General features: G+C 41.7%; 1 protein-coding gene across 2 annotated transcripts in view; it reads right to left on the minus strand.

Moving 5' to 3' along the window:
• Nol10 (nucleolar protein 10) overlaps nucleotides 1-27,694 on the minus strand; it is a 90,836-nt gene that overhangs the window by 16,855 nt on the left and 46,287 nt on the right. For both annotated transcript variants that reach the window (XM_042680806.1, XM_042680805.1), the window contains exons 14-17: nucleotides 12,992-13,118; nucleotides 9,977-10,056; nucleotides 9,686-9,784; nucleotides 7,721-7,810 (exon numbers count right to left, since the gene is read on the minus strand). In XM_042680806.1, the coding sequence (XP_042536740.1) occupies nucleotides 7,721-7,810; nucleotides 9,686-9,784; nucleotides 9,977-10,056; nucleotides 12,992-13,118 (396 nt within the window). The remainder of the gene's footprint in view (nucleotides 1-7,720; nucleotides 7,811-9,685; nucleotides 9,785-9,976; nucleotides 10,057-12,991; nucleotides 13,119-27,694) is intronic.

The raw sequence follows: 27,694 nt of genomic DNA on the forward strand, positions 1-27,694 counted from the left end.
CCTTCCCTTTCTCCTCCCCCTCCTCCTCCTTCTGCTTCTCCTCCTGCTTCTTCTTCTGCTTTTTTGCACTGGTTAGTGCTCTACCAACTGAGACATGCCTCCAACCTCTGTTTCTAGTAAGCTTTTTTTTTTCTTTTTTTATGCTGGTCCTAGGGCTTGAACTCAGGGCCTGAAACTTTTTGCTTAAGGCTGGTTCTCTACCACTTGAGCCTATTTTTTGCCTTTTGGTGGTTAACTGAAGGAAAAGTCTCACAGACTTTCTTGCCCAGGCTAGCTTCAAACCTCTTGAGTAGCTAGGATTTCAGACACAAGTCACCAATGTCTAGCTTTTTGATTTTTGGTTTTTTTTTTTTTGGTCCAGATGTGGGGCCTGAACTCTGGGCCTGGACGCTGTCCCTCGGCTCTTCAGCTCAAGACTAGCGCTCTACTACTTGAGCCACAGCACCACTTATGGTTTTTTTATTTTTTGCGTATGTTTTAGATGAACAATTACAAAGTAATTTTTCTTTTTTCTTTTTGGTTCCGGTCGTGGGGTCTGGGAGCTGTCCCTCAGCTCTTCAGCTCAAGGCTAGCGCTCTACCACTTGAGCCATAGCACCACTTCCAGCTTTTTTCTTTTTGCTTATGTGGTGCTGAGGAATCGAACCAGGGCCTCATGCATGCAAGGCAAGCGCTCTACCACTGAGCCACCTTCCCAGCCCCTACAAAGTAATTTTTCTGATCCAGCTATAAAACTATTTCTCCTGGGGATTTTTTCTTAGTCTAAGTGTTTTTCATTGCTGTCTTTAAGTTAGTAAAATGCTTGTGACTGTTTATACGGGTCTGACCAGTGATGTACCCTATAAACATGCATATATACATGCTTAACATGGGCCACTAACATCTGGAAAACATCTGAAAGCACCATCTATACTAGAGTCCTTTTTCAAAGTGTGAAATCTGCAGATGTTAGTAGGTACTTATTATTACTATTCTGTCAAAAAATAGTAACATACAAGAGTGATATCATTTAAAGTATAGATTCTGCAGCCTTGTCGTTCTCTGCGTAGAAGAGAGGAGGAGGACCTGGCGGGGGCCAGCGCTGTCCTGGGGAGGAAGAGTGTGCTGATGAAAGGAGAGGACATGAAAGTTGGCACCTACAGCTGAGGTGCCCTTTGTCCCCCGGGCTCCCAGGCTCTTGCAACCTGCAGGTGTCACTTCCCATCATGCTGGCCACGAGGCCTTCACCAGTGCAAAGAGCTGAGGGAGACCTGAGATCTCCCCCAAATGATCTGGCTGGTCCCTCCCTCAGAGTTGTCATGTGCTTTCCAATTCCTGCACTCTTCACTACGAGTAGCTAACCAAAGATCACATTAGGAAAAACTAATTTTTTTTTTCAAGAAAACTCTCCAGCACTGAAGACACATTTCTAGGTTGAAGGGCTCACCAAGCAGTCAGCCATTTGGGATAGAGTCTGCCCTGCAAATGAGTGTTCAACTCAGCAAAGGCTACTCATGTGAGCAGACACTTCCCTTTCTACTGGAGCAACTCTATTCATCACTTTCTGGGAGAAACAGCATCTTAAAATTGCCTTCACTAAATCCAAATTCACTGACCACTCATCTGGATTGGAAAATAGTAGGATGGAAATTACATTCTTTCAAGAAAACTCAAGGTTCTTCTAATCCTTTTTCCAACAAGTGCTGAGGCGGTATGAATCCTTAGGAAAATGACAAAGGGAAATTCCAGTATTAGAAGGCAATCAGTCCAGGGAGACCCAGAAGTAACTTCTTTAAGCAGGTACCTGCATAGCTGTCTTGAGGGAGGTCTAGATACATGCTACAGAGCTAGGTCTTGATTAGTGCTGATCATGCAGACAACCAGAGAAACAATGACTAACTCCAAGGGAAATAGAAGTTGGGTGAGAGATTGAGGCAATAATCAGTTGGCTCTTGCTAGGCGGTAAAGAACATTTATACAGTTGTAATAAGGTGAATGCCAAAATTACTGACTTAACCAAAATTACTCCATAGCTTTATTGGAATGCAAGGGATTAAAAAAATGCCTAACTCTAAAAAGTCAAGAAGTAGCACCATATGCAATATTAAGAGTTTTATATTGAGTTGATCAATTAAGGAGGCAAAAATGTTCATCTCCAAGGAAGTGAAAATGAGAGGAGAAAAAAGGAAGATATGGACAATGGGATAGCCATTTCTCCCAACAGACCTACAGAAACATTTAGATCATTATTTCCTTTTTTTCGTTTTCTTTGTGTGTGTTGAGGGAAGGGGGCATGGGGAGCTTGCACGTACTGGTACTGGGCTTGAACTCAGGGCCTGGGCACTGTCCCTAAGCTTTTCACTTAAGCCACACCTCCACTTCTGGCTTTTTTTGGAGATAAGAGTCTCACAGACTTTCCTGTCCAGTCTGGCTTTGAACTGTAATCTTTAGATCTCAGGTTCCTTGAGTAGCTAGGCTTATATATAGACATGAGCCGGTGTCTGGCTATAACCACTTTTTAAAACTATGTAATAACTATAATAAAATTAATTGGTACTAAAAATGCTTCATAAATATTTTGGATATTCAAACAACCTGATCCCACCCAAAAGATCTGTATATATCCTATCTACTCTTGGAAGAGATGGATTATTTTTATATAAATGGCATGTAGCAGTTCCTGAGGATGTTAAGACACTTTTTCTATGGTCTTCCATCCCCAGAACACACACAGTCTGGAGATCTCAGATGCTGATCTCAGCCTGACCAAGCTGCAGAACCTACAAAGAGTTCAGTCACATAGTGACGTGAAGGCTAACCTGCAGAAAATGGCTCTAAGCACCCAAACCTTTCAAATCAAACAGATCAAAGACACCCCTGCAACTCAAAGCATTTGGCCAACTGAACATATGTATTTGCTAAAAGAATGATTAGTTCCTAATTAGCATTGTTTGGATAACATCCAGATAACGCTTATTGACACTATGTGGTGGGTCACTTCTCATTGTGGGTTGTATATCAACTGTATGGTAAACAGCTTATTAGACTTTTACTATGTTATCAGTGGTAACAATGTTTGGGAGCATATTTCTGTCTGCTTCCATTTAATTCCAGTAGCAGCCTAAACAGAACAGCCCTGCAAGATACTAACTTTCAAGTTAGGAGATATTGGGCTGTAAAGCTCTGGAGGTTTTGAAGACCTCGTTTCAAAAGCAAGACTGCTGACCTGCTAATAGATTAGTAATTCTTTGAAGTATTCTTTACAATTATAATGAAAGATTTTTTTCCTTCACTCAGGAGTGATTTAAAAGCTTCATTTTACATAAGATAAAACTGATAAACAACAAAATGATATAAACTTTTCTTATTCTTTTTTGTGGTAGTGAGATCTGAACTCAGGGTCTCTCACTCAGCTTGTGATCTTACCACCTGAGCCATACCTCCAACCATGCCTTCAGCTGGTTATTTCGGAGATGCTATCTCTCAGTCTTTTTTGCCTAGATTGGCTTTGGACTTCAATCCTTGTGATCCCAGCCTCCTGAGTAACTAGGATTATAGGCAGGAGCCACCAGTGCCTAGTTTTTTTCTAGAAACAGCTTCAATTTTGGACGACTATGTACTGTGTCATTTCTCGAATGAAACTGAGCTTGGCTAACAGGGCCTGTTTTGTATTAGCAAGTCAACAAAAAGCAAATCCAGGGCACATTGTACAAATACTTCTTTCTAGAAAAATTCTGTTACCAGGACCCATGGCTCCAAATAGCCAGGAAGAAAAAAAATGGCTCTTCAATAGAAGGTAAACTCTTTTACGGTTCTTCCTCCTTACACCTGTAGCAGAAACAGTAGCCAGTCAATAAGTATTTGCAGGATATACTTCAAATAACTTGGATCCAAAATAAACAAATGCCACCTTGACTGTGAACTAGAAAAAATGAGCTCTCTTCTTCCTTCGGAAGCTCCCAGGTATGTGAACACAAAGATCACTTCCACTGACCTTATAAAATGACATTATGAAACTGAGAATCTGAGACACGGATTTCACTGCAGATAATATTCAGGGCAGGTATTGTACTCACAAAGCACCCACAGATGTACAACGTGGTTTGCTGAGTATTTGCATAACAAAAGCTCCCATAAATCCCTAGGTAAGTACTCGATGGGTACATGATCGGTGGTCTACAATGGCACACCTTTCAAAGCTTGTTGGTGACTGGTTCTTGAGTTTAAGCGGTCAGTTCCCATAATCTGGAGGCACCAGTTGTTATTTTGCCTTGTATCCAAAAGGCAAACACAGGCAACATTTCACAAAAATGGTAATTGAGAAAGAAATAGACAAGAAAGATGAAACTGTAGCAGGAAACAGAGGGACATGGAGAGGGAGAAGGAGTGAAAGGAGAGAGAGGGAGGGGAAGGAAGGAGGCAGAGAGAACAGGAGAAGAGCTGACTATGGGAAAGCAGGATGCTGATACAAAGTCACAGCAAGGTGAATGAGGAAGAGGGCTGTGGCAAAGAAGGGCGATGTTCCTGTGGGAGTAACATGGGTAAAAAGCCTTTGTCTTAATGGAGCTCTGGGAGACAGGACAGGGATAAAACTTCTGAATCTCACCCAGACCCCGGATCTCTGGCTAAGGGAGAAAACAGTGCTGGCTCTTACTAAAGCACTCACTGTCTCAAAAAAACTCTGGATAAGTGTTTTGTTTTTTTGATTTTCTTTTCTTTACAAAAATAAAATATGCCGGGCGCCAGTGGCTCACGCCTATAATCCTCAGGAGGCTGAGATCTGAGGATCACGGTTCAAAGCCAGCCCAGGCAGGAAAGTCTGAGACTCTTATCTCCAATAAACCACCAGAAAACTGGAAGGGTGCTGTGGCTCAGGTGATAGAGTGCTAACCTTGGGCTGAAGAACTGAGGGACAGCGTCCAGGCCCAGAGTTCAAGCCCCACAACCAGCAACAACAAAACTAAATAAAGCACTTAAATATACTTTGTTTCTAATGTATTGCAGTATACTAAATAGACTCTAATTTTCTTAGTTAGCTACATATTTATAAAGGACAGTAAAAGAATTTCTAAGGTTTTAAGAAAACCATTAAAGGTTGGTGATTTCTCCCACTGATGAAGAGGATCGAGGACCACTTTGCTTATTTCTGATTCTCATGTCATCTAGCCCATCCTGCTCTAATGTATATCCTGTCAACCTCAAGTCCCCCACAGAAAAGGGGAACAATAAGGCTGAGCTCCTACATCTGTACAACCATGGAGCCTCGTGAAAGGGTCTGGTGTAGAAGTATAATGAAAACAGAGCCCCTCTGTAACTTTTAAGCCATGTGGGGCTTAAAAGCCTGAGCATGGGGCTGGGAAGGTGGCTCAGTGGTACAGTGCTTGTCCGGCATGCATGAGGCCCTGGGTTCAATTCCTCAGCACCGCATAAGCAGAAAAAGCCGGAAGTGGTGCTGTGGCTCAAGTGGTAGAGCGCTAGCCTTGATCTGAAGAGTTGAGGGACAGCGCCCAGGCCCAGAGTTCAGGCCCTACCACTGGACCTCATCCCCCACCCCGAAAAAAAAGCCTGAGCACAAGACATACATGGAATGCACATGCCTCCAGCCTGTGCTCTCCCCTGCTCTCTTCCTGAGAATGCTTCTGGCACGTGGGTTACTTCCACTGAGCTCGGGAAGGTGAGCTCGGGAAGGTGACAACCTGCAGCTGGGAAGGTATATCCCAGCCATCCTCAGGCAGCATGGATGCTGAAAGTCACAGAGCAAGAAACGCTCACATCTTACTGCTTGAAGGTATACTCATACACATACACACAGTGGTGCAGAGCCACAATATGTTACAGACATAAATTTTAAATATAAGTCTGTCACTGTTCAGCACTGGCATATTATTCATATAATGAAAAAGGGAACACAAAAGCCATCTATTTATTTACTTAAGCCTTCCAAAAATTGATTTAAATAATACATTAAGAGAATCTACTAGGCTGGGTGCTGGTGGCTCATGCCTGTAATCCTAGCAACTCAGAAGGCTCAGATATGAGGACTGAGGTTCAAAGCCAGCCTGGGCAGGAAAGTCCGTGAGACTTGTATCTCCAATAAACTACTCAGAAAAAGCCAGAAATGGAGCTGTGGCTCAAGTGGTAGAGTACTAACCTTGCACAAAAACATCTTAGGGACAGTGCCCAGGCCAAAAAGGAGGGGGGAGAGAATATACTAGACTAGGATGAAGGAATGCTGGAAGAGGCTGAGGAAGAGAGGCCAGCAAGAGAGTCATGAGTCTGAATTGACGTACAAGTCACAGCAAAGCATATTCCATCTGTCCTTTCATGTTCCAGAAGAAATGGACACTTCAAAGCTAAGGGAGTCATCTACTACTATACAACCAGACTCTGGTTCTGATGAAGAAGGAATTGAAACTGAGATGCACAAGAGCTCACCTCGCTCCAATTCAGTTACCTGCTTCAAAAGCAGAGAGCAGAGAAAGAAGGAACTAAAAGACTAAAAACCTCCTGAGAGCTCCTCAGGTTGGCCCAGATCTAGAAGGCAGGTCCCTTCCTTGAAGACACAGGTGCTACAGGCTCTCACAGTCTGCCTATGCATAACTACACCTGGTTCTCTGCTTGCCTGCTCCAAGCACATAAGAAAACAGGGCTGGAGAGGACCCAGGAAGTCTTATATATCTGGAAAACTATAAAAGTCTCTTCTCAGGACACCACCAACTAAACAAAGCACTAACCCTTATTCATTATGTGATTCATCTGGGTCTATTGTCATATCAGAAAAGTAGGGAGTAATTGCATGTCAGCCTGGGTGCTCCTAGTAATGCAAAGGCTTAATTTAAAAAAAAAAAAAGGGTGGGGCTACTTGAGCCAGGTGTTGGTGGTTGAGGTCTGTTATCCTGTCTACTCAGGAGACAGAACTGAAGGATCATGATTCAAAAACAGACTGGGCTGAGCGCAGATGGCTCAGACCTGCAATCCTAGCTATTGAGGAGGCTGAGATATGAGGATTGCAGTTCAAAGCCAACCTGGGCAAGAAAGTCCTTGAGACTCTTATCTCCAATTAACCACCAGAAAATTGGAAGCGGCTCAAGTGGTAGAGCGCTTGCCTTGAGCTAAACAGCTCAGGGACGGCACTCAGGCCAAGTTCAAGCCCCACAACCAACAAACAACAACAGCAACAACAAAACAATCTGGGCAGAAAAGTCCTTGAGATTCCAATTCCCTAACTTTATTAGGCTAGCGAAGTTCAAACTTCAGAAATGCCAAAAACAACAAAATAAAGTCAATTCTGAAAAACAAACTTAGTTAATATAGAGAAAAACACTAAACAATCTAAAAACTTCACAATGAAAGGATTAAGTAAATTATAATACATTCATAAGACAGATTATATAGCCATTAACATACTTAAAAAGAATTTTAATGCAATGGGAAACCACCTGTGGTATATTATAGAACATAACATATACAAGATGATTTTGCTAGTAGAAGTTTAAAATTTTAAGTGAATTAAGACAGGAAGGAAATTGACTAAATATTATGGATATTTTTCCTTGACATAGTTTTCTTCTTGACACGTTTTTCCTATTTTCCAAACTTTTCATGTTTACTAGATGCTACCTTTTAAGTAAGTAAGTAAGGATAAAACAAAAAAGAAACTATCCTACAAGCATTAAGTAAAATAAATAAAAAAGATAAAGATTACTATCCAAAAAATATACAGACAACTTAGAAAATCTTACCTTCACTTTCTTTTTCAATGTAGATTTCTGCTTCTCTTCTTCTTCTTCAATTAACTTAAGGGCCAGCTCTTTGTTCACTTTTGGCAATTTCTATGAAAAACAAAACTTGTAATATATCCACATTTTAGCATTCAAGGTTAATAGTTATGTGAGGAATTTCACAAATTCTTTTTTTTGTGTGCCAATCCTGGGGCTTGAACTCAGGGTCTAGGCACTCGCTCTTGGGATTTTTTCGCCCAGAGCCAAGTACAGAACTAAAGGCCTTGCACTTGCTGGGCAAGTGCTCTTCCACTGAGCTAAATCCCCAACCCCTCTCTAGGTTTTTTTGCTCAAGGCTGGTATTTTACCAATGGAGTTTACTTCCAGCTTTTTGGTGGTTAATTGCAGATGAGAATCTTATGGCCTTTCTGCCCAGGCTTGCTTCCAACTGAAATAATCAGATCTCAGCCTCCAGAGTAGTAGATAGGATTATAGGTGTGAACCACTAGAGCCTGGCTTAATTCTTATTTTTAAATTTCTCCAGAGCAAGAAACAATGTAGATCCAAGGGTATCAGGCAAGCCACACAGCCTGAACTCATCTTCCTGTGTCCCTCCCCAGCATGCAGAGCAGCTTGCTGGCAGGTCTGGAGCTGCAGCCTCTGGTGGAGGTGCAGGTGTCTGCAAATGTGCTACTAACGCACACTGCACACTGCTCCCTGCTCCCAGATTGGCAAAATTCTACAGAATTGTAGATGGGAGTGACAATTTTTCAGGTAAAGCTCTTAAAGCGCTAAGAGATCTATTGTCTTCTTCCTCCTTGTTTTATGTTCCACGGTGCACTAAGTAAAATACAGCTGTGACAAGTATAATGAAAGCAAGGATCAAACACTCTACATCCTGGTCTCTGAGATACCTGGCAGAGACACACAGACACACACAGACACACACACACACACAGACACACAGACACACACACACACACACACACACACACACACACACACGCTCTTATTGCTCTTCAAAATTTTGTATACAAGGGGACAGGGACACAGGGAGAGTGAAAGAGGAAGGCTGATTAGAAGACAGTGGAAACGTGTGGACCTGTCACAATGAAATCCTCCCTGGTTGTTTGTAAGCTAATATATGTGTGTATGTGTATATTTACATATAATATATAAATACTATATATACATATATATATAGTATATAAAGTTCTGAACAAATAGTCTGGAAAATAGAAAAGGTACTAGATAACAAACAACAGTTACTGATATTTTGCACTGAAACAGCATATATGTGTGTGTCTGTGTGCATATGTATATATACAAAATGTATAGTGCTACCTATATATTTACCATGTATGTATTTTAAGCTGATGTTTGCTTGTTAAGTAACTGTATCACTCAGTGATTGAACTTAATCGACAGGACGCCAGGGAGACTGGAAGGCGTGAGCAGGCAGACAGGAAGCTCCTCCCTGTCTGCTCAGTGTCTGGGCTGGCATCACACAGTAACAGTTGTTCTCCATGGAAGCAACAGGTGGCTCCAGCAGCAGCGGCGGTGGACGCCAGTGTGCAGTTTCCAACATGCCCAGGGGCATCCTTGTTATGGCTCAGGAGTACCAGCCTGCAGCCTCTTCTCAGCCGTCTGGGTCCAGCCCTGAGGTGGCAGCTGCTTCCTGCAGTGGCCACACCTTAGTTCTCCAGTACCTGGCTCATTCAGGAGAATCCCTCTCTACCAGCATTAATGGTGTCGGCTGTTTCCCAACAGTGCACTGACCCTTCTCACAACTCAGAGGGCCTGAGACACTGCACCCGTGTTTCTTCATACAGGTGACAGCAACAGGTACTCTAGATTATTTCCAACAACATCTTACCACTCACCTCACAAATAACACATACCAGAAGTGTAAGTAAAAGATGGAATTAAGGAAATACAAAATGAAAACTAACTGTACTTAGTACTCAATGTCAAGTACATTGTTACCTTGAGCTGGACTCTCTGTGCACGTGTTTCTTCTATCTTCTGTCGAATTTTATCTTTCCTGTACTCTTCATAAGCAAATGGATTTACCATTAATTTCACCTTTTTAAAATAACAAAGTGAAGGAAAAAATGAGTAAGAATTAGTATTTTGCAGCATCTGTGCCATGAATATGGTGCCAAAGCCACATAGCACCACACAGATCCTGTATAACTCCTGTGTTCACAAAAGTGCAAAAAGAAAGGGCGACAGCCTCTCTTCAGCCACCTAAAGGAGCTGTAGGTTTGTATTTACCTTGTGGTAGAGTCTTATATCCATGAAAAACCCATGCATGTATGCCCGGAGAAAAGGTGATCCGATGAGATGTGTGAGCCCTGGCAAGGTAAATGAAAGACGGAAAGCTCGATGAAAATGGACATTTTCTTTTTTTGGTTGGTTGTGGGGATTGAGCTCAGAGCCTGGGAGCTGTCCCTGAGCTCTTTCGTTCAAGGCTAGTGCTCTGCCACTCTGAGCCACACCTCCACTTAACAGTTTTCTGGTGGTTAATTGGAGATAAGTCTCATGGACACTCCTGCCTAGAGTGGCAGGAGAACCCCTGCCCCTCCTATACAAAGTAATAGTGACTTTTTCCTCCAATTAGGGATGTAGGTGAGTATAACATAAGCACATCATTAAAATAAAACCCTCCCCCACAAAACCTAGCAAAACAACTTATTTTAACAAACTGTGTATCCTATTTCATTCATTGGTTATTTTTTTGTGTGTTAGTGAGATGCTTCAACTCATGACCCTCCTGTCTCAGCTGAGGAGGATCATGAGTTTGAGGCTAGTCTGGGATACATAATGAGACTTTGTCTCAAAAAACAAGGATAAGAGGCCTGGCTAAAGTAATAGAGCACCAGCCTAGCAACTGTGAGACTCTGAGTCCAAGTGCCAGTACTGTCAAAAGCAAAATAAAAGTTAACCACCAGCTTCAGTGGCAACTGGCAGAAAGTAATTATGCATAGGTTAACTGTGCCGTGAAATTTAGTTTAAAAAGTTTAAGAGCTGCTCAATTGCTCTAATTAGTACAAGATTCTACTCTTTTAATATTCAACTGCTAAGATATATTTAGTTGTCCCCAAGACAGCTGAGCTGCCCAGACTTGTGGAGTGCAGATCTTCCATGTACTCCCCCTCAGTTAATGTGCTGGACAGCCCTTTGCTAACATTAGAACCAGGTAAGTAAAATCTACTCCCTTCATCCCACAAACAAGTGCTGGGCAAGCAGGATAAATACATTCTCTTCAAAGAGCTGGTGTGGATCAGGTAAAGAGCCTGGGTTAAGTGTCTGCTCTGAAATGTTAAGTGTCTGCTCTGTTACTTTGGCCTTCTTGTGCCTTGGTTTCTTTATCTATAAAATGGAACCACAATACCCATTTGATGTTTGTGAAGATTTAACTGGTAATATATAAAATACTTATAATGTTGCCTGGCACTCATTAGCTTTGCAAAAGGGTTTGCTATTTCTAGAAGACATTTCTTGGGCTTGGGATCTGAAAACATGAAGTAGCTATAGGCTATAGCCCTTGTCTGAAATGCTCGGTACCATCAGTATTTCAGTGTTTTTGGAACATCTACATAGCCCTTATTGGATCTTGAGTTTCTCCTAGGGGCCAAGTTTAAAGGCTTGCTCCCCAGAGTGGTGGTGTTGTGAAGTGGTGGAGACTTTAAGAGATGGGGCCTAGTGTGTGTGTGTGGTGGGGGGGGTGTTTAAGATCATGAGTGTGGGGGGGTGCCCTTGTGCTTGACATGGTAAGTTCTCTACTGCTTGAGCCATGACCCCCAACAGCCCCCTTCTTCTTCTTCTGTGATGTGTCATGCCTTCCACCAGGAGGTACTGTCTACCACAGGCTTAAAAGCTACAGGTCGGCCTGACCATGGACTATAACCTCTAACACTGTCAGCCAAAATAAACCTTCCCTCTCTGGAAGTTAACATAAACATTTAGCAGAGTGAGGAAACTCGCACTATGTGAAGATCAAATGCTCCCAAATCTGAAACATTTGAATGTTATGTCACTTCTCAAAAAATGTGAATTCTCAAGCATTTCAGATTAGAATGTTTTTTTGTGGTTCATGGGGCTTGAACTCTGGGCCTGGGCACTGTCCCTCAGCTCTACAACTCAAGGCTAGCAATCTACCACCTGAGTCACAGCGCCACTTCCATTTTTTTTTTTTTTTTGAGTGGTTTATTGGAGATAAAAGTCACACAGCCTTTCCTGCCTGAGCTGGCTTTGAACCATGATCCTCAGATCTCAGCCTCCTGAGTAGCTAGGATTACAGGTGTGAGCCACTAGCGCCCAGCTTTCAGATTAGAATGTACAATCTGTATTAAGGGTCTTCTGCATTTAAGATTTGAGTTCTTAGTTTTGAATTAGGTCTTTTAGGAACAAATCTAAAAGGGAACCACAAGCCATTTACTTTCAGTCTCTAAGACATTTTCAAAATGTGGTTACAATCAACTTATTATACCTATGAGAGGAAGCTGTTGAAGCTTAGGGATCTGTCCTGTAGACAGGGTCACTGAATAATGCAAAACTGAAGGCCCTCTCTCCTTGTAGCCCAAATGCTCTAGCCAGTGCAGAGGATGTGGAGTGTGGGAAAGCATCTGCCTACACATGTGACCCCCTCTCCCCTCCCATCTCATCCCCCTTTGCTCTTCCCAGCTGAGCCTCTGCCCTTACCAGTTTAATTGTGATATAGAGAATAGGCTCAAGAAGGATATAGGTCCTCATACTTTGGGGACATTTTTTTCTATACAGAGCTAGTATGGTAAAAGACATTATTTCTCATCTAAGACTCAAAAAGGCTTATGTTGACTTTACCTAAAATGTTCTCTAAGGACCAATTGTGAACCCGACAATTTATAGTATCTGATTGGCAGAAAAATTTGAAATTGACTGGAGGCTCTGTCGGTTCTGTTTTTATTAACTTTTTTTTTTATTGTTATTATTGTTATTTTTTTGGTGCTAGTACCAGGACTTCAACTTAGGGCTCCCTGCACTTGGTTTTCTTGCTCATGACTGGCACACTACATTTGAGGCAAGCCTCCAGCCCAGCTTTTCACTAGTTACTTGGAGTCGCTTAAGTTTTTCTGGCTGACTTTAAACCACAATCCTCCCCATATCAGCCTCTCCTGAGCAGGAAGGGTTATAGGTGTGAACCACAAGCTGCCCAGGTATTGCTCAGTTAATCTGAATGTTCAAACCAATAAAACAAAAAATGGAAATAAAATAATTATATAAACATTTTTATCGTATTTTTTTTACCTAAGTTTTCAAGGTCTTTCTTGGTGACAAATTTGTAATCATCATAAACTGTGCTCTCTGGATTCTCTTCCAATTCCTCTGTCAAGTTATCCAAAAAGGAGCACCACCTTGGAGCGGGACCCAAGACCTGTGGGTGTTCATTAAAGGGTTAACGTGTGTATCTTCACTACATCAACCAATAATTAAATAATTTTACACTCAGAATGCCTTAACTTAAAAAATTTTATGTCTAATAGAATAGCTAAAAAATAACTACAACATATATAAGAAATAAGCATATAATGGAAATAAAGTAAGAATTTAGGCCTGGGAGGAAAAAAACCCTAATCTAGGACATAGGATATTAGTGAATATTCTTACATTAAAACTATTAAAATACAATAGTGCTAGTGGCTGATTACACCTGGAATCCTACCTATTGAGGAGGCAGAGATCTGAGGACCTAGGTTCAAAGCCAGCCCAAGCAGACAGATCCATGAGGTTCCTATCTCCAACTGAAAGCCAACAAAAAGCCAGAAGTAGAGGTGTGGTTCAGGTGGTAGAGTGCTAGCCTTGAGTGAAAATAGCCAAGGGCCTTGAGTTCAAGACCCAGGACACACCTACCCCCTCCCCCCTTCCCAATGATTCCTGTACTTATAATCCATTCATTCACTACTTCCTTCACTCAGAAAAGTAGTATAATTCTATAAAAGGACATTTGGCATATATAAGAATAGTGCCAACCATAACAAACCCAAAAGTCTAAAATAAGAATTTTTCTTTTTCTTTTCTTTTTTTTTGGGGGTCCTATCGTGGGGCCTGAACTCTGGGCCTGCATGCTGTCCCTCAGCTCTTCAGCTCAAGGCTAGCACTCTACAACTTGAGCCATAACACCACTTCCGGCTTTTTTTTTCTTTTTGCTTATGTGGTGCTGAGGAATCAAACCCAGGGCCTCAGGCATTCAAGGCAAGCGCTCTACCACTGAGCCACCTTCCCAGCCCTAAAATAAGAATTTTTCAACTAGTCATTTCATCATTCATTATTCCATTCCATTCCGTTCTGAATGGCCTCCTTCGCTTAATGCATAAAAAAATTAAAATTTGGTGGGCTGGGAATGTGGCTTAGTGGTAGAGTGCTTGCCTAGCATGCACAAGGCCTTGGGTTTGATTACTTAGTACTGCATAAACAAAAAATAAAAAATAATTGAAAAAAGAAAAGAGCAAAAATAAAATTGGGTACCAGTGGCTGGTTCACACCTGTAATTCTAAGCCAATCTAAGCAAGAAAGTCTGTGAAACACTTATTTCCAATTAACCAGCAAAGGCTGGATGTGGAGCTGTGGCCTAGCATGGTAGAGCACTTGCCTTAGCAAAGAAATGTGAAGGACAGTACCCAGGCCCTGAGTTTAAGCCCTAGGACTGGCATCAAAAACAACAAAAATTCTAATGTATGGTATTCTTCAAAACGGCTGAGTTCGAGGTTTTAAGTGTTCTCAACACAAAAAGTATGTGAGGAAATGCATGTTGATTGGCTCACTCTAGCCATCCCATAATGTACAATATACATCTTTGAAAATGTGCAATTCAAGATTAATACAATGTATAAAATTTTGTATTACAATATATACAACTTTACTGAATTTAAAGCTTTCCCATACACAAAGTCTTCATATTTAACCTAAAATAAGTGGCTATGGTTAAGTATAAAGTAATGCTAATGAATGGCTGAGGAAGAACAGACTGAACAGAATTTATTTTTATTTATTTATTTATTTTTTTTGGTCGGTCGTGGGGCCTGAACTCTGGGCCTGGGTGCTGTCCCTCAGCTCTTCAGCTCAAGGCTAGAGCTCCACCACTTGAGCCATAGCGCCATTTCCGGCTTTTTTCTTTTTGCTTATGTGGTGCTGAGGAATCAAACCCAGGGCCCCATGCATGCAAGGCAAGCGCTCTACCACTGAGCCACCTTCCCAGCCCCTGAACAGAATTTATAACCAACCGTGACTGGGAAGGTGGCTCAGTGGTAGAGCGCTTGCCTTGCATGCATGAGGCCCTGGGTTCGATTCCTCAGCACCACATAAGCAAAAAGAAAAAAAGCCGAAAGTGGGTCTGTGGCTCAAGTGGTAAAGCGTGAGCCTTGAGCTGAAGAGCTGAGGGACAGCGCCCAGGCCCAGAGTTCAGGCCCCAAGACCGGACCCCCCTGCCCCCCCCAAAAAACTAACTAATGAGATGTAGTAGATAAGTCAGTTCACAATCGCACAACTTTCATAAAACACTGAATTCCTGGATACATTTCATTGTTGATACATATCTTTCCCAACAGTCTGCAGTATCCATTGAGGTCAATGCTGATTTCATGGGAAATCTGTTTGCTTTGTGGAAAAGATATACGAATGACCAACAACACTGGGTTCAGATGAAATGGAACTTCCAATGACAATTTACCTGTTTAATTCACTAATGCTCCATGACACAGGGAGAAGGGAAGTTAGAGGAAAAGTGTTGTAATGAAGGAAAACAGAACTATTTAACTTGTCGGGGAGGGGGATCAGGAGGGAAAAACTGGGAGAAAATAAGGGAAGAGACAACACAGTTTAAAATGTGGCTTAGTGATAGAGTGCTTGCCTAGCATGTATGAAGCCCTGGGTTCGATTCCTCAGTACCAGTTAAATAGAAAAAGCCATAAGTAGCACTGTGGCTCAAGTGGTAGAATGCTAGCCTTGAGCAAAAGAAGCTCAGGGGCAGTGCCCAGGTCCTGAGTTCAAGCCCTAGGACTGGGGAAAAGGAGAAAAGAAGAGAAGATTTAGACATTATAAAAATTCAAGTTAAGCCAGGCGCCGGTGGCTCATGCCTGTAATCTTAGCTACTCAAGAGGCTGAGTTCTGAGGATCACGGTTCAAAGCCAGCCTGGGCAGAAAAGTCTGTGAGACTCTTATTTCCAATAAACCACTAGAAAACTGGAAGTAGAGCTGTGGCTCAAGCGGTAGGGCACTCGCCTTGAGTTGAAGAGGGCAGGGGCAACACCCAAGCCCAGAGTTCTAGCCACACGACCAACCAAAAAAAAAAAAAATTCAATTTAGAGCACACTTCAGTGCTAATATATAAAAAGCATTCTTCTACACCAGAGATACTGCTCAGGAAAATTTAAATCTAGCTATGGTAGGAATGCATGCAAGTATGTATCTAAATACAGGTCCAACACACATTTGAACATGTGTGTGTGCACATGCACATGCACGCGCGCACGCACACACACACACACACACACACACACAGAGTCATATAGAGCAATGCGCTGAGTCCACAGGGAAGATTTCTGGTTGGAAGGAACATGTAAGCAAGCTAGAAACCTCAAGGGCTCTTCTGAGAATGAGAGCTTAGGCACTTACAAATACCTGCTTCCAACTACTCATAAGCCTGAAGGAGCAAAGTTCTCCCGGACCAGGATGCCCTGTCTAAGACAGCTATCTTTTCTTCTTTCAGGTAGGACAAAAGAACACTATTAACCCTTTTGCAGAATATAAAACTTAAGATAACTTAATATATTCCCTTATTATTGGGAAGTGGGCACTTCACCAGTTTTAAATGCAGAATTTCCTGTATCTAGAATAGTGCCTTCCAGTATTCAGTGACTGATAAATCAACCTATTCATATACAAAGCACATGCAAATTTCATGCATACCAGCTACTAAAATGTAAAAGATCTTCCTTGGTAAAAGTATTTTCAAATTCTGGGTGTCCACGGCTCATACCTATAATCCTAACTACTCAGGATATGAAAATCAGAATTTGAAGCCAGCCATAGCAGACAAATCAGGTCTACAAGTGGAGGTATGACTCAAGTAGTAAAGTGCCAACAACGAGGGAAAAGGCTGAGAATAGGAGGCCCAGTAAACCCAAGTCTTGACACACACACAAAAGTATTTTCAAATGGATCTATTTGGGGTTGGTCATGTGGCTCAAGTGATAGTATGCATGTTTCTCAAACATGAGGCTCAGCATGCAAACCTGAGTATTGCCAAAAATGACAGAGCATGAGAGAGAGACAAAGGAGGGAGAGAGAGGAGGGAAGGAGAGAGAAAGAAAGAAAGGAAGGAATGGCAAAGGTGATATTTTTTTTTCTTTAAGATCTATTTTTTTTTAATTTGGATAAAAAACATTCACATATTTTCACCACTATAGATATATGAATAGTTTCTGGTGAAAAGTTGGACCTAGTTTGATTTAGATGCAAACGAGTCCTAAGAGACCTCAAAATAAAGTACGAGCATTCCTTCATATCCTCAAGGCATTGGTTTCAAGACCTTTGTGGACGCTACATGTGTGGAAATTCAAGTTCGTTATGTGCAGTGTGCAGTGTTTGTTTATAACCTATCTTCATCCTTTCACACTTCAAACCATTTCCAATGGCCTCCATGACAGAACACTTGCCTAATGCGCAGGAGGCCCTAGATCTGATCCTGAGCACTGAATAAATCATCTCAAAGATTTTTTTTTTTGTCATCGTGGGGCTTGAACTCTGGGCCTGGGCACTTTCCCTGCACTCTTCAGCTCAAGGCGAGCGCTCTACCACTTGAGCCACAGCACCACTTCCAGGTTTCTAGTGGTTTACTGGAGACAAACAGTCTCACGCACTTTCCTGCTCACGCTGGCTTTGAACCGTGATCCTCAGATCTCAGCCTCCTGAGTAGCTAGGATGACAGGCGTGAGCCACCAGCGCCCGGCATCTCAAGATTATTTATAAAACACATTCTGTGAACAGCTGTTGTACCGCACTGCTTAGGAATAGTAATAAGAAAAGAAGATGGCACATGTTCAATATAAATGTTAAGTTTTTAAAAAGACATTTTCAATTTGTGGCTGACTGAGTCTGTAGCAGCAAAACCCACAGATAAGGGCCCTTTATGGCAGTCATATAAATGAACCTGAAAAGCTTATCCTGTGTATCCTGACTTCTCTTGGGCTGAGGTGTAGAAATAACAAAAAAAGATGAAGCCAATCTGAGCTAACTTTCACATTGTTTTCTTTTATATGACAATCAATACTACCATATATATTGTTTTGATTAGCTATCTGAATCCTCATGGAATTATTTGAAGCTTCCCCTCACATGACAGGTTTAGTTATGGTAAATAATCTCTGCCATCAGATTCATGGCCATTAAATTTTATAGGGGGAAATATTCCATCAAAAACAAAATTAACTCTAGTGGTTGGCTTTATTAATCACATTCCCCAGTTCCTTTGCAGAGAAAAACATGGGAACACCCTAACTAAGTGGAAACTACTGATTTACTGGTCTTAACTGCAGGCTCTATCTGAATTATAGCTTTCCTTAGAGGCTGACCATTAAGTTGCAAAAACACCGGTCACTTTTTATCTGTGAAGAGGGCTTAAGTCTCTCTGATGTACATGCTGTGACTGCACATTAATGTGAAGTCTCAGTTGCTGTCTTCATAGGCTTCCAATGTTAAGTGCCAACTAATCTTTAAAAATATTTAGCTTACTTCCTAAATTTCAGCATTTACAACTTGAAGAAAATACATTTTAACCACTGATGGGCTCTCAGTAGTATATCAAATATTCCAGTTTCCTGGGCTGAGGACATGTCAGTGCAAAAGCACGTGTTCAATATGCTTATACGATTCTTGGTTCAATCCCTAGCACCTCTAAAAAAGTTTCATGTTTTCTGTATGTCATCAGGTTGCTATACTCTGTAATTCAGCTGAAACTTATTATTGCTTATCTACATTTTTATGTACCTTAAGAATTTTATTTTGGAAAACTTGGTTCAGATTATTTAAAGTTCTATTATCTGGTAAAGTTCTATTATCTGGTAATGACCGTCTACTTTTAATTACCTATAGCCATGTCAGCAAAAGTAGAAAAGTGACTTGCTAGATTGCTAGAAAGGGATCATGACAATTTTATCAACCAATAATCTCAATAGAAGTATTTGCTCTTCCAAAAATATAAAAAAACCTTTCATGTACAAGTATATCTTGCAGAAGAACTTGAAAGTCACATTCAGCCACTTAGCTGCTTGCTCCAGTGCATTTGGGCAGAAGAACCAACTTCAAAGTACATGAAAATACTGCCATCAGCCTAAAACTATCATCTGCTTTGTTGGTTAGGTCCTACCTTTGGGAAGTTAGTTATTGTCAGGTGCCAGTGTCGCATACCTGTAATTCTAGCTACTCACAAGGCTAAGATCTGAGAATGGAAGTTTGTAGCAGCCAGGGCAGGAAAGTCTGTGAGACTCATATCTCCAATTAACCACAAAAAGTCAAAGTGGAGGTAAGGCTCAAGTGGTAAGGAATGACTCTTTTTGTTTTTTTGTCGGTTGTGGGGCTTGAACTCTGGGCTTGGGCGCTGTCCCTGTGCTCTTCAGCTCAAGGCGAGTGCTCTACTGCTTGAGCCATAGCACCACTTTCGGTTTTCTGGTGGTTTATTGAACATAAGAGTTTCATGGACTTTCCTGCCCGGGCTGGCTTTGAAACCTGATCCTCAGATCTCAGCCTCCTCAGTAGCTAGTATTACAGGCATGAGCCACTGATGCCAGCTAGGAATGACTCTTGAGTTTGAAAAAGGGACTGCACCCAGGCCCTGAATTCAAGCCCTCATATAAGCACCCACATGCAGGTGCATCTAAATAAAAGAAACTACTAGACAGGGTTTGGAGCTCAGATTTTTTTTTCATTTTAAAAATGGTAATGCAAAATGCAGCAGTGGTACTCATGAGACACTATGCTGAAAATGAACTATACAACTTGTGGGTGGGGATGGGAGGGAAAAACTGTGAGAAAGCAATGGAAAAATAACACTTTCAAAATGAACTTACTACTTAGGTAACTCTAACCCCTTTGTAAATCACCTTTACAATAACAATAAAAAGTTTAAAAATAAAAGTTTAAAAAGTGGGGCTGGGAAGGTGGCTCAGTGGAAGAGTGCTTGCCCCACATGCAGGAGGCCCTGGGTTCGATTCCTCAGCACCACATAAACAGAAAAAAAAAGTTTAAAAAGTTTAGTAATGTAGGGCTGGGAAGGTGGCTCAGTGGTAGAGTGCTTGCCTTGCATGCATGAGGCCCTGGGTTCAATTCCTCAGCACCACATAAGCAGAAAAAAGCCAGAAGTGGCGCTGTGGCTCAAGTGGTAGAGTGCTAGCCTTGAGCTGAAGAGCTGAGGGACAGCGCCCAGGCCCAGAGTTCAGGCCCCACGACCAACAACAACAACAACAATAAAATTTCTGTATCTATCTATCTATCTATCTATCTATCTATCTATCTATCTATCTATCTATCTATCTATCTATCTATCTATCGAATATCCTAGCACATGTACTATAGATTATGTGAACTCTTCCATGGATCCAGGACAGTGGTCCGTCATCAACTGTTTGTATGTCTATGGCATCTTCTGTCTGCAGCAGAACCCACACATGTTTATAAACACTCCTGATTTGGACAAATAAATACTAGAAAGAATCTCATCATTTCATTTCAGGTTTGAGTTCTAATGAATAAGGTCAGGCTATAGAGTGTACCACCAGTGAGGAAAAAACATTGGGGCTTTGCAATTTGAAATTTGCAGATCAAGGGTAGTAGAGCTATACTACAATATAAATATGGTACACACATAGGTAGTAATATGTACTAAATGTATAACATATACACATGTTATACATTTATTATACGTTTAGTACATATACTCATGTTTACTAAATATATAACATAAACATCATGGACTATTATTATGACTGATGAATTTTTCTAATTGATAGCATGAGTCTCCAAGGGCAAACCAGATTTTACATATTGAGGTATCAACTCTGGAACACAAATGTCAAAGAAAATTTTCTTTTCCAACTTTTTCTCCATTATTGGTCTAGTGGCACAGCACATAATTTCAAATTCTGACAGCAAAGGTTAATACTCGGGGAACATAAGCCCAGGAAGTTGCTGGGGGGAGAGAAACAAGTCTGAGAGCTGGAGGGAGTGGCCCATCTTTAAACATGTAATTGCATTTGCAGCATAATAAGCTGCCTAATTGCACACCCAAGTTTACATGCATCTCCATGAGTAATTATGACTCATTTAAAGGCACTCTACTCATAGTACTTTGTCCTCTGTTCCTAAAAATCAGGTCAGCAACACAGCAATTCAATTTCAGCATCCCCAAACACTTATTTTGTCTGCCATGATTCAACTTTGATTTTGAAAAAGCAGTTTAGACACAAGTGGATTAAGAAAAATAAAGCCAAATGGGGGAAAAAGGCCTTCAGTGGTCACTATGCCACTGTCCTGAGACTCAGAAACAGTTCATCTGCGCCAGCTCCGAGAACACAGATGAGCATCAGCCAGTGCACCTGCACAGAAGTGCTGGGGGATGGGCCAATTCAAGTGATGGCTCAGTACAAAATTCAAACCGCTATTAAGAACTACAAAGGCTTTCGGTCATTAGCACGCAATGCCTTGTTAAAATGACAGTTGAGTGGATATAAAAGGCATTAACCTTCAAAGACAAAAAGAATAGAGGATGCAGTGGTGTGAAGACAGCCTGGGGATCAGGGGTGCTTGCAGCCGAGAGGAAAAAGAAGAGCAGAGACCTCCAATCCCAGAGCTCCGAGCATCTGGGAAGACAGTATTAACCACAGGCCTTCACCACAGGGTGAGGGGGCTGAGAAATACCTGATTCCCATGACCCCTGAAGAGACCATAGGGTAACTCTGTAGGGACTCTGCTGGGAGAAGGAGGGCTGAAATGATAACTAAGTGAAGTCTAAATGTCACACTGGGACCGACCCTCGTTTCCTACCCCAGCCCCCAAGAATGCCAGAAGCCAAGCATGCATTGATTGCTTTTATCTCAGCCAGTCTATACCCCAAAGAGAAGCTGGACTTCTTCTGTGGGAAAAATAAAGGCCTAGTAAATGGTGCTATGTCTGGGAACAGTGGTTGGCTAACTAATCACAAGAGAACTGACGATGGGCAGGCCACATGCACAAGAGGCCCCAGTCAGCAGTCTACTGCCTCATCCTCAGACAGCACAGACTGCCAAAGGGGCCCCAGACACTGATCCAACTCAGAGCTTTCTCTTGCGTTTGAGAGGAGCAGTGCGCAAACCAAATGAGAGCTTCTCCCATCAGAACTTCCCTTCTAGAATAGGAACACTGACTAAACCAGGGAAAGGCTACAGAGAGAAAAGCATCATGGAGAAAGTAAAGCAGAAGTGTGATGGAGGAAAAGGGAAGAAAAGGAATGGTTCTCACTGAGGCGATGACTAGACACAGACCAGAGGAAAGAATGACTCCAGTTAAGTTCTCAGTGCTTAGATTTAAGGTGATCAGTGCAAAGACCTGCCTGATGTGGCTTGAACAGAGTCCAGGAGAGCAAGGGCCTGGAATGCACAAGTCTGTTACTGTGGCCCAGCCACTTGAGGTATTATACCTCCTTCCTGAGGGAGATGGAAGCCATCAAAGGACTCTGGGCACAGGACTGACCTGACTTGACGTATATTTGTCCTTACAAATGAGTTCTGAGCATTTAAGGAAATCTCTGTTCATTTATTAACTGACAAGCAAACCAGAAACTTCAGTGGTCTCATATTATAGCAGAGAAACCAGATTTTATAGAATTAGTGCCCGAGAAATCCACTAAACAAACAACAACAAACCTTAGGTTTGTTAAGAGGCTGAATTCTGTATATTCCAATTATCTTAGTTAAAGTATAAAGCTGTCAACAAAAAAATTACAAGGCATGTAGAATGAAAACAAAAGAAAAAAAGCACAAGAAAAGCACAAGGTCACAGGCAGGGCAGGGAAGGCAGTTAATAGAACCTGTCTTTAAGGAACACAGTCTTATTACTAAATCATAAAGATAGTCAAGCAATAATAGGTGGGTGAACAAAATGTGTCACTCACTAAAATGTCAACAACAAACATATACATACATGAACATATACATACATACACAAAAAATAAAAAAGGGAATGAGGTACTGATACATATTGTAACATGGAAATGTAAATGAAAAATAGATCACAGATTATACAACTTCATTTATATGAAATGCTTAAAAAAGAAAAATTTATAGAGTCAGGAAAGAAGTGGTTGCCAGGGCTGGGGGAGGGAGGAGAAGGGGGGTGACTGGTGAAGGGCTTGCTTCCTTTCGGTGTAATGAAATGTTCTGGTCAAGTTAGTAGTGACCATTGCACAACTGTGATTCATTAAAAACTAGTGGGTTTAGGCAGAGTGCTGCTGGCTCTCACCTATAATCCTAGTGGTTTGAAGCCCACCCAGGCAGGAAAGTCTGAGAGACTCTTAGCTCCAATTAAGTACTAAAAAAGGCAGAAGTGGAGCTGTGACTCAAGTGGTAGAGCACTACTAGCTTTGGAGGGACAGCTCCCAGCTTCTGAGTTCAAGGCCAAGGGCTGGCACCAAAAAAAAAAACCAATGGGTTGTATACTTTCTTTGCCCCCTTACCCCCACCTGATCTGGGCCTTGAACTCAGGGCCTAGGTGCTGTCACTGAACTTTTGTGCTCAAGGCAAAGGCTCTATCACTTAAACCACAGCTCCACTTCTATCATTTTGGTGGTTGACTGGCGCTAAAGTCTTACAGATATGTCTGCTCATGCTGACTTTAGCCCTGGCTTTTTTTTTTTTTGGTCAGTTGTGGGACTTGAGGCCTAGGCACTGTCCCTCAGCTCTTCAGCTCAAGGCTTGCTCTACCACTTGAGCCACAGAGCCACTTCCAGTTTTCTGGTGGTTAATAAGAGATAAATGTCTCACAGACTTTCCTGCCTAGGCTGGCTTTGGACTGTGATCCTTAAATCTCAGCCTCTAAGTAGTAGTGTGAGCCACCGGTACCAGCTAGCCTTGGCTTTAAACCCTGATCCTCAGATCTGAGCTTCCTGAGTAGCAAAGATTATAGGCATAGCTACTGGTGCCTAACTGGATTGTGTACATGAAAAGGTAAATGTTCTAGTATCTGAATTACATCTTTTTTTATCTTTTTTTTCATATTGTGAAAATACAGAGGAGTTACAATTACATGGACAAGATAACGAGTACATTTCTTATCAAGCATTGTTGCCTCCTCTTTGTTTCCCCTTCCCAACCCTTCCCATACTCCTCCCACCTCCCTGAATTACGTCTTAATAAAGCTGTTATTTCTAAAACTAGAGTTAATGTTCACACGTTGCACTATACCATTATATCACGTCACCTGCCTCTCATCTAGAAGGGTCTCCTCCACCTCTTGCCTTTCACATGCTGCCATCTTCTAGGTATTCAGGCTAGCTGAGCCATAGAGTTCTCCACAATCCTAAGGAGTGTTCCTCATAATTAGATTATGTTGATTGCTTCTCATAATTAGAATCATTTAAAGATTTCTGGAAAAACTCATAGGGGATGCTGTGCCAAAAGAACTGAAACCATTTCAAAATGAAGCGTCTGGCCTGGCATGATTAATATTAGTGAAGTCATATGGAAGAATTTAATTTAATCAATCCTCATACTTTCATACCTTTTATCATTTTTTAAACTTTTTAGTATAAAATGAGATTCTAGTAAGGTGTGGGAGGGGTAACAAAGGTTTTTCTGGGGACCAACTCCCAGAAACTAATCAAGTCTTAAGTTTCTGGCAAAGTGATCTTATGGAAAGGAAAAGAGGGGAGGGGAGGGAGGCCATAAAGATGCTAGAGGAGGGCTGGGAAGGTGGCTCAGTGGTAGAGTGCTTGCCTTGCATGCCTGAGGCCCTGGGTTTGATTCCTCAGCACCACATAAGCAAAACGAAAAAAGCCGGAAGTGGCACTGTGGCTCAAGTGGTAGAGCACTCTAGCCTTGAGCTGAAGAGCTGAGGGACAGCGCCCAGGCCCAGAGTTCAGGCCCCACAACCGGACCCCCAAAAAAAAAAAAAAAAAAAAAGATGCCAGAGGTACCTCTATGAAGAAGATAGAAAGACAAACAGGATTCAGGGTGAACACAGTTCAGTTCTTTCAAAATCAAATGACAGGAAATTGCCTTTTGGAAACTTACCTGAGAAGATTCTGTCTAAAGATATACTGTCATCTTTCCTTATTTCACCAAATGAAAAGATAAAATCAATCTACTGCTTTCCTTGAAGGGGCATTAGGGAATGAACTCAGACCCTATCATTAGCTAGCTAAGCAATCTACCACTGGAGCTATGATTAGTCTTTTTGCTTTTAGTTTTTCAGACAGGGTCTCCAGCTTTTGCTTGGGTTGGCGTTGGACTATGATGATCCTAGTCTGCTATTTTTTTTTTCTGCTATTTTTTTTTTTCTCCTCCCAGTGCAAGAGATAAAACTCAGGGTTTTGTATATGCTAGGTAAATATCCTACCACTGAACTACATCCCCAGCCTTTCCCTTTTAACTTTTTAAGATTTACTTGAAAAGGTGGAATTCTAAAGGAAGTAACAATTTGTTTTTTTTGGTCGATCATGGGGCTTGAACTCTAGGGCTGGGGGCTGTCAGCTCTTCAGCTCAAGTTTAGCGCTCTACCACTTGAGCCACAGTGCCGCTTCCGGCCTTTTCTGTTTATGTGGTGCTGAGGAATCGAACCCAGGGTCTCAAGCATATGAGGCAAGCACTCTACCACTAAGCTACCTTCCTGGCCCCAGAAATAACAATTTACTGGAAGTAATGATTTATCAAAAAACAAACACCCATATTGAAAACTAAATATACATGTACTACTGGTGGTTTATGAACTTTGAACTTAGCAACTTTCAGAAAATGCAAATTCAAGTGAGACCAGATAGTCCTGGCTAAATTGAAGACTTGGGGAAAAGAGAATTACTTTAAACACCCCCTGAAGTTTACTTGAGCAAAAATTTTATTTAAAACCATGAAATTCCTTCATATAGCAAATCTTTTACTGTTTCTCTCCTAAGTAGCTAAAACTAGATTTAATCCAAATTATACTAATCTGAGGTAGAGGTGAAAACCTCTGCATTTCTGTTTTTCATGAACATATATACATGCATTAAATGACATGGAAAAACTCACATGCTTCCATTTTCTTTCAATGCCAAAAGGAAGAGAAAGAAAAAGGAAGGACGGAAGGTGGGAGAAAAGGAGTGAGAGAAAAGAGGAAGATATGATTAGCAATTGTCTCAACACATCCTAATCTTTCTCACAGTCTAGTTGGTTTAATGACAAAAACAGATGGCTTCTTTTATGCTCTTGGATCCATTCTTTCCTGAAGAACCTGGCCTTGCTCCTCCGGCACAAAACCACCATTCGATGTTTAGCATATTACACTTGAAATTCCAGAGCAGTTTCCTGGAGTTCACGTCCAGTTTGCAACACCACCACTAAGCAGTACTGAGGTTCCCTCAAATTCCAGTCTCTTCCTTACTTAACTTCCTAACTACACTAAACGTGAAGCCTAGCACATGTACATGTCCCATGGGTAACAGAGGCGAGGGGCCGACTTCCTCCAGAAAATGCCTTATCTCTATCATCACACACACCTGGTGTGAATACTGCGCACCAGCTTGTTTTGTCACTTCACTCCTGCCAGGAGTCACCCACATGGCTAGCGCATTGTCCTCCCGTTAGCCAGACACCGCAGCCACCACCTCCGTCGGCTCCCACCCCATTTCCTTGCAGCAAAGGTATTTATTAGTAAGTTTTCAGCACTTTCTTACTGTCCTTCAAATCTTAATTCTGAAGTCTATAAAAAAGCCAAGGGTACCATAATATTTAAAAATACTCAGGGAAGGAAACTTGGCAGAAACAAAGGAAGAATATGAACACTTTCTCAAGTCTCAGCACCTTAACAGTGCTACCCCAGTACAGTCAGAAGTAAGGAGTCACGCAGTACCTCCAAGGAGTCATATCCATAGCTAGGTCATTCTGAAGGACACATTGTAATTCAAGCAAAGTAAGATTTCCCAAATGTCCCCCAAATAAAGCTAAAATCTTAAGATTTAGGCTAAAAGCTTCTTAGCACCTAACCAATCACTATGTGAACATTGTCTGCTACCCCTGCCACTGGCGTGACCATGCCAAGGCAATGGAATACCTACAAGATCGACTTCCCACTTTACTGTAGCCAGAACAAGAATAAGAAAGAAGCCAGTGTGGAAAACCCAAGATGGAGGGAAGAGCTGCAGCCAGGAGATAAGACTTGGGGTCAGTACTGCTTTCGTAGGAAGCTGATGTGTATTTTCAAGAAAATGGACAGCCAGACATGTATCTACTTGGACAAAAACAAGTACCATCTGGTACATGATGTTAACACAAAGATTGGTACCATATGTGCCATCAACCAGCTTCATATGGAAGGAAACTACATACATTTTTACCCAATCAGAACTAAAATTAATTTTTGATAATGTGATAGAAAGCTTAGAAAATTACTTCCTGATTTTCACACTTTAATGCTTTTGGTATGTTTGCTATTCATATGCCCTAATAAATTGTGATGGGAAATGGAGAGGATTTCCTCTGCTGAAAAAGGTGGCACTGATACTCTTACTGTCTGAAAGTGTTTAGATTAAAATAGGAAGTCCTGTTTCCGCTTTGTAAAGTCACAAACAACATGCCTGCATTACAGGAGAATGTGTGCAGATTGGCGGCCTGACATCTGTGCCTTATTCTGTCTCATACTTAAGAATACATGAAATGAAAAATTACAGGCAGAGCACCATTGTCTCAAAAACAGTGTTGTGCAAGAGATAAAATCTAACTGTGATAGAATGCT

The sequence above is a fragment of the Dipodomys spectabilis genome, unplaced genomic scaffold (assembly GCF_019054845.1).
Source record: "Dipodomys spectabilis isolate Male_0828 unplaced genomic scaffold, ASM1905484v1 ptg000066l, whole genome shotgun sequence".
NCBI classification, from domain to species: domain Eukaryota; kingdom Metazoa; phylum Chordata; class Mammalia; order Rodentia; family Heteromyidae; genus Dipodomys; species Dipodomys spectabilis.